The sequence below is a fragment of the Rhincodon typus genome, unplaced genomic scaffold (assembly GCF_021869965.1).
Source record: "Rhincodon typus isolate 14 unplaced genomic scaffold, sRhiTyp1.1 hic_rhity00000104, whole genome shotgun sequence".
Taxonomy (NCBI): Eukaryota; Metazoa; Chordata; class Chondrichthyes; order Orectolobiformes; family Rhincodontidae; genus Rhincodon; species Rhincodon typus.
Genome location: NW_025965742.1, coordinates 28,341 through 36,506, shown reverse-complemented (window position 1 = coordinate 36,506; position 8,166 = coordinate 28,341). Strand labels below are relative to the sequence as shown.

The 8,166-nt window shown below is 47.6% G+C and overlaps 1 protein-coding gene across 1 annotated transcript in view; it reads right to left on the bottom strand.

The window, feature by feature from the left end:
- Positions 1–1,201: 1,201 nt before the first annotated feature.
- LOC109926199 (active breakpoint cluster region-related protein-like) overlaps positions 1,202–8,166 on the bottom strand; it is a gene marked incomplete at its 3' end in the record, with an annotated part of 35,299 nt that continues 28,334 nt past the window's right edge. The window contains exons 10-12 of the mRNA XM_048621198.1: positions 7,040–7,114; positions 3,824–3,921; positions 1,202–1,333 (exon numbers count right to left, since the gene is read on the bottom strand). Coding sequence (XP_048477155.1) covers positions 1,202–1,333; positions 3,824–3,921; positions 7,040–7,114 — 305 coding nt within the window. The remainder of the gene's footprint in view (positions 1,334–3,823; positions 3,922–7,039; positions 7,115–8,166) is intronic.

Here is an 8,166-nt window from a genome sequence, read left to right as displayed (position 1 = left end):
GAGGGAGCGCCGCACTGTCGGAGCGTCAGTGCCGAGGGAGCGCCGCACTGTCGGAGCGTCAGTGCCGAGGGAGCGCCGCACTGTCGGAGGGTCAGTGCCGAGGGAGCGCCGCACTGTCGGAGGGTCAGTGCCGAGGGAGCGCCGCACTGTCGGAGAGTCAGTGCCGAGGGAGCGCCGCACTGTCGGAGGGTCAGTGCCGAGGGAGCGCCGCACTGTCGGAGGGTCAGTGCCGAGGGAGCGCCGCACTGTCGGAGGTCCTGCCTTTTGGATGAGGATCTAATCAAAGGCCGTTTTCCCTGAGCTGGATGAAAATGAACCGCAGTTGTTTTGTGTTCATTACAAGTGTGCATCACTTGAAATGTTTTGTGCTATGTGGAGGTGCTACGTAAATACATGTTTTTATTGTGGTTTTTAAACAGTGCCGGGAAGCTACATTTATTGCTCATAGTGGAATGTAGCAGTTGGTTCCTGTCCAACCTCACCACTGGATCTACAAATCGAGTCACTGCATCTTGTTACTGTTTCGGTCTGTGACCATGTAAGGTTGTGTGTTACAGACTTTAATTCCTTTCAATGCCCAGGGGGGTACAGTCCCCCTCTCACGGTAATGCCAGCTCTGACGTGGTTTGTGGGGGTGTAGGAAGGAACCGCTGGGGTTCCTGATTGGATGAGCAAATGACTCAGCCCAATATCGAGGAATAACATTTCCCTGGACTTCTGCCAGTGGGAAGAAAATTTTTAGAGAAAATAAACATACCTGATGGCAGGATGCCAACCGCTCCTCCCCCCTGGACAATCTCATACCCCCCCGACCAAGTCCCTCTTCCCTGAGCAACATCACCCCCACAACCCACACCCTCCTTGGGCAACCTCACCACCCTCAACACCCTCCCACGCCCCAAACATCCCTGGGTAACCTCACCTCCCAATCCACACCTGCTCCCTGAGCACCTGCACCACCCCCGCCCCCCGCCCCCCCCCAACCCGTGCCCACACTAGACAACCTCACCTCCACCTAGGGCAACACCTGCAACTTTACAAGTCACAGTCCCTGGAGATGGTTCACTTGGTTGTATTCACATTCTCCCGGTTATCGATTCTCTGCACAGTCCATCACCTTAACATTTCATTCACAGGAGCAGGATGTGGCCATTCAGCCCCTGCCAAGCCTGTTATCAGTGTGATATGGAACAACACTCACCTGTATCTGCCCCTTGCCCATGATTTTATCCACAATTTCATTGTCGTCTTTATTCAGTTTGATTTTGTCGTACAACTTCTCGTAACAAAGGATCCGCAATGTCTGGGAACCTTCCAACTCAATCTCAAACTCCTGTCAGCAACAAAGGCAACAAACTGTTACAGCACCTCAATTCATCACATTGTGAGAATGGAGGGAGGTCATTCAGCCCCCTCCTCAAGCCTGTTAAACAGGAACAGGAGGAAACCATTCATACAAACCGCCAACATAAAACTATGAAAGTTAAAACTCTGACCATTTTATAAAACTCCCCTTATGCACACATAGGGTGGAATCCTGTAGGAGTACTGTGAGCAGTTTGGTCGCCTTATTTAAGAAAAATTATTTCATTTGAGTTCACAGAAGATTCACAAGGATGATCCCTGGTAGACAGGTATTGTCTTACAAAAAAAGGTTAAACAGGTTGGGACTCTGTTCATTGGAGTTTAGAAGAATGAGAGGTGATCTCATTGAAATTTATATGAGTCTTAAGGGCTTGACAGCTGAGAGGATGTTTCCCCTCATGGGAGAGTCTAGGTTCAGAGGGCATAGTCTCAGGTTAAAGGGGCACCAATTTAAGACTGAGAAGAGGATGAATGTTGTCTCTCAAAGGGTTGAGAGTCTTTGGAACTCCTTGCCACAGGGAGCTGTGGGGGCAGAGTCCTTGTATATATTTAAGTCTGGGATGGATTCTTGATCAGTCAGGGAATCAAGGGGTACGGACAAAGGGCAGGAAAATAGATGTAGGAATGTTGGATCAGCCATGATCCTATTGAATAGTGAATCAGGCTTGAGAGGTTGAAGAGTATATTCCTATTTCTATTTCTTATGGTCTTTCTGAGTCTAAACACTGTGGGCAATGGCAATGTGTGTGCCAGAATTGGGACAACAAATGCCACGAGGACCATCTCGACATTGAGATCATCTCACTTCATCGTTTATGCTTTTCACAAGTGGCGTGGTGAAATTCCCGCTGGGCAGTGGTCATCATTGATTGTTAAATGCCTCATTAACAACCCAACTCACCTCATTAATATTCAGGCTCCCATTTTGCCAGACTCATCAAACAATCCAACGTCAGGGAAACTCAACAAAGAAACCAGAACAAACACCTGATACTTTCGCTGCTTTCTCCAAACACCTTCCATGTTGGACAGTGAATACCAGCATGTCACTGCATGCTCCATGGCATTGGTCACGTACACACACCCCACATCCACAGGCAGTGACATCTGATATGTGCCAGCTTTGAAGAACCATCATAGCACATCTCTGATCCATTAAAAAGACGGGCTGTGGCTCAGTGGTTAGCACTGCTGCCTCACAGCGCCAGGGACCTGGGTTTGATTCCACCCTTGGGTGCCTCTCTGTGTGGAGTTTGCACATTCTCCCTGTGTCTGCGTGGGTTTCCTCCGGGTGCTCTGGTTTCCTCCCACAGCCCAAAGATGTGCATGTTAGGGTGGATTGGCCATGCTAAATTGGCCATATTGTTCAGGGAAGTGTAGATTAGGTGGGTTATAGGGGGATGGGTCTGGGTGGGATGCTCTGAGGGTCAGTATGGACTTGTTGGGCCGAAAGGCCTATTTCCACGCTGTTGGGATTCTATGATGCTTCTGTATCCCTCCAGTGTATCCACCTTTTGATTGGGTCATGACTGATCTGAATCCACCTTCAATCCCCTTCCCCAAAACAAAAAATTGCCTGATCTCAGTCCTGAGGTGTTCCGGCTGTTCTCCAAACGCAACAGCTTTTTGGGGAAGAGGAGTGTTCCAGACCCTCACTCCTCTCTGAAAGTGGAAATGCTTCCTGATGTCACCACGGTACAGCTTGGCTTTGTAGGTTCTGTCCCTTTATTCTGGGCCCTCTCCACCACAGGAATGAGACTCTTTTTCAGCATTCTGTAATGGTCTTTGGGAGGGCGTGGAGAATTTCCAGACAGCATCCAGGGACAAAGAGAAGCTGGGATTGCTCTCCTCAGAGCATTGAAGACAAGAGGAGATATAATCGAGGTGTTCAAATGATGTAGAGAGGGAGAGACTGTTCCCAGTGGCAGCCAGGTGCGTAGCCAGAGAGGTACAGGCTGAAGGGAGTCAGTGTAAGAACCCAAGGAGGTGAAGAAGAGAATGATTTTTTGAGATAGCAAGATGCTGTGATCTGGAACACGGTGCCTGAAGGGACAACAGAAGCAGATTCAACAAGAACTTGAATAAATACTTGAATAGGAAAAGTTTACAGTTCTCTGGAGAAGGAACAGGGTGATTGGGACTAACTGGAAAGCACAGGTATGGGGGTGCTGAATGGCCCCTTTCTATTCTGTTACAGTCTGAGCCCAGTTGAATCAATTCAGCATCTTGAATAATCATCCCTGAGAATCTGCACCCTTTGGGGTCAGAGTGAGAGACTGAGCATCATCAGGTGAAGGGGGAAATGGAGAGGCTACATTTTCAGGGGATGTGATACTGACAAGTTCAGTGATCTTGTGTCCTGGGACCCTTTAATCTGATGGAATCATAATGTTTTGATTCCGAAGAAAATTACAATGGGACAGTTTATCAGTTTAAACCCGAAACCTCCCAAACTCACCTCGTTCCAGTGTGGCTCTGTTGTGTCCCTGAAAACTCTGGTCTTCGCTTTACTGACAAAATAGCCAAAGGAATCGACTTCAAGTGTACAGTATAAACCTGGGAAGATGACAGGGAGAGAGAGAGAGCGAGAATTAATCAATTGTAGGAACACACTTTACTTCCACAGTAGGCAGCTTTGGGCCAGAAGAGGGCTTTAGTGGTTTAGATTGTTGGAGAGAACAAGGTCCACTCAATACCTTTAACGAACCCTGTTCACCAAGTTCTAATTCTTCAAGGGGATAAAATTCACAAAAGAAGAAGAGAACAATAACTGACTATCCTTCCTGTGACATGATGGTGGAACACAAAATTAATGGGGAATTCCATACTAGCGCAGAGAGAAAGACTACACGTACGGACCAGACACTCAATTACACCAGCAACCACCCCAACGCCCATAAATGGAGCTGCATCAGGACATTATTTAAGCGAGCTGTAACACAATGCAGCATCCTGGAACTACACAAAGCAGAACAGGAACAATTATACAGAGTCTTCAGAACGAATGGATACTTGAAAAGCACCATCCGCCGTCACCTCTGAGACAGACCACAACAGGAAGACACAACACGACCAGACTCATTAATTACCCTACCGTACATCAGGGACATTTCAGAGATGACCACAAGACTACTCAGACCCCTCGGTATCAGGGTAGCCCACAAACCAACAACCACCCTGCGACAGCTACTGACGAACGTAAAGGATCCAAAACCCGCAAAACTGGGGTAATATACAAAATACCATGCAGAGACTGTGAGAAACACTACATAGGCCAAACCGGAAGAAAATTGACAGTACGGATACATAAACACCAACTAGCCACCAAGAGAAATGACCAATTCTCACTTGTCTCACTACACACGAGGGACACAAATTCAACTGGGACAACACATCAATAATCGTGCGAGCCAGAGACATGCCAGGGAATTCCTGGAGGCCTGGCATTCCAACCAGAACTCCATCAACAAACACATTGAAGTGGACCTGATATATAAACCACTGAAAAACAAAACCCGAAGTGATGCCAAATACCCCAGCAAACCGAGGCATATAAAATAACAAGCAGGACAGAACACTAACGCTTCACCGGAGGCACACTGACAATGTTATCTAGCAGCGTGATGAAATGTCTGTAATCAAACACACCAGCTCAGCGAGCAAGTCTACAACCTCTTCAAGGGGGAGGAGTTAGTGGAGAAGGAAAAGGAGAAAGGGAGGAGAGGGGCCCAGGGTGTGGGCATTGGGTAGTGTTGTATATGTGGCCAGAAGTGTTAATATTGAGGAGTACCGTAAGTACCCACTATGATGATGTCATATGTTGCTGAGAAGAACAGCACAGAATCTCAAACAGTGATCGTGAATATTGAGTCCTTCTCAATGTCTCTATAACAATTTCTCTCATGTCAATTTAACCTATAACTCTTTCTAACATGCAATAAACAATATCTTGTTAACTACAGGATACTCTTCCAGTTAGAGCAGGAAGTGGTTTTTCTCTCTCACACCAGACCAGGCCAGCTGTGGAGTTTCCTCTGTGTAAACAAGATGGTGGCTGTAACCTCCTCAGATCAATTCAGGTCATAGGTTCCCTATCATCTCATTGACAGTCTGAGTGTCAGTCTTATGCCAATGTAACTAATCTCAGCAGATTCAATGTTTTGTTTAGGTTCTGCCATGAGTTAAGGGAAGTTCTGCCATGAGTTAAGGGAAGTTCTGCCATGAGTTAAGGGAAGCCAAAAAAATCTTCTACCAGCTATCCTTTGACCAGCAGTTTCTCAACCAGCTGTTCCTTTAACAACTGTTTCTTAACTTTATATAGTTTTTCTCTTTTCACCATCTGAAGATTGAAGTCAAGACAAGCCTTCCTATTCAAGTGAAAATGTTTGACAGTGTAGTATGTATAAGTTTTCTACTATTTAGTATTCCTTATATTGGAGTGTTGCTAGTAGCATTCCTTAATCTCAAGTATTGAAATGTGTTCACACACCACAACAGTTAGCAAAGCCTGAGATGAAAATCAAACAGGGAGCTAGCCAACTGATGAATCCGTAACTGATAGAAATCAGAAAGCTACACAGAACAAATAACTATGACAGATTCAAGACTGATGTTAGATTTGAATTTTACAAGGCAAGTTCAAACAGAATATTTGATTATTTATCTTCCAAGGAAAAATCTTCAGCAACATTCCAACCAGAAGGAATCCTCAAACACCAGAAATGAGGAACTGAGTGTGGAGGACAGTCCAAATTGAAGTAAAATGTTTGCATGCTTCAGCACAACTCCACAGATGGATTGAGGATAAAATTCTGAAGACACAAATTGATGAGGGGTAATGCATACAACTCCATGGAAGACACCACCAAGAAGAGATGATCAATGGCCAATGATTCAAGGTACAGCAAAGAAGAAGTTGCATGTTTCAGGCAGGAAGACATCCTCCAGGGAGGAAATCCAAGAGATTTAATGTCCTCTAGATTAAAGGGACCTACAGATCTCAGACTGTGATGAAGCAAATCAAAGATAATGGTCTTCCACCCAGTCTTTCACATCCAAAGGGAACACACAGGGGAAAATAATGTAACCTCCAGATCACTGACATTACCAAAGTCAGAGATTTGGGACAAGATGTAATTCTATACACAAATGTATGTTAATAATGAAAGAAAGGCTGGGGGAGAGGACATGGGAGAACAGTCTGAAGGAATTTGTTCTGTGGAGCACCACGATGATGCAGAGGCACCTACATCCCATGAACAAATAAACTCTGATGATGCAACATAGAACTTGTGGACAGAACAGCTCAAGATTTCAAAGGAGTGACAGCTAACACCCCGACCTTTACAACGCCTGTGTAACAATGTAGACCCAGTCAACGTAACCACTAACTAGTTGTTAACGACAAGAGGCTTTTAGTTGACCAACTGGCCTATAGTTTTTTTGCAAGAGGATCATAGCAGCAATCTCCATCAGGCATAGCAGCTCACACAGCACAGCGGGGAAAGGCAGTGGGGGGGGTACAGCGGCTGGGGTGATGCTGGTGATGGGAGAGGTGATGGACGAGGAGGTAGAGATAGCGGATTAGGGGAGGAGATGATGAGGAGCAAAGTCGGGGGGAGGAGAGAGGCCAGGAGCAGGAAGGGGATGAACTGAAGGGAACACAGTGACTCACTGGCTGGGGTATCAAAGCCCTTCGCTGAGCCGACGATGACATGGAGAAAACCATTCAGACCACTTGGCTCATCATCTGCAGAAAGAAGGTCACTCAGGGATCAGTCAATACGATGGGTTTGGTTCCCACCCACCACTCAACATCCCAACACCCAACCCTGACCCTACCCACCTACCCAACACTCATCACTCACCTCGCTAACACCCAACCCTGACCCTACCCACCCCCACAACACTCATCACTCACCTCCCTAACACACAACCCTGACCCTACCCACCCCCCCAACACTCATCACTCACCTCGCTAACACCCAACCCTGACCCTACCCACCGACCCAACACTGATCACTCACCTCCCTAACACCCAACCCTGACCCTACCCACCCCCACAACACTGATCACTCACCTCGCTAACACCCAACCCTGACCCTACCCACCCCCACAACACTCATCACTCACCTCTCTAACACCCAACCCTGACCCTACCCACCCCGCAAACACTCATCACTCACCTCGTTAACACCCAACCGTGACCCGACCCACCGACCCAACACTCATCACTCACCTCCCTAACACCCAACCCTGACCCCCCCAACCCCCCAACTCTGATCACTCACCTCCATAACACCCAACCCTGAAGCTACCCACCCCCGCAACACTGATCACTCACCTCCCTAACACCAAACTGTGACATCCCCATCCCCGCAACACTGATCACTCACCTCCCTAACACCCAATCCTAACACCCCACCAACCCTCATCACTCACCTCCCTCACACCCAACCCTGACCCTACCCAACCCCCCAACACTGATCACTCACCTCGCTAACACTCAACCCTGACCCTACCCACACCCACAACACTGATCACTCACCTCCCTCACACCCAACCCTGACCCACCCCAACACTCGTCACTCACCTCCCTAACACCCAACCCTGACCCTACCCACACCCACAACAATCATCACTCACCTCCCTAACAACCAACCCTGACACCCCCCCCAACCCTCATCACTTACCTCCCTAACACCCAACCCTGAACACCCCCAACACACGTCACTCACCTCCCTAACACCCAAACCTGACCCTACCCACCCCCACAACACTCATCACTCACCTCCCTAACAC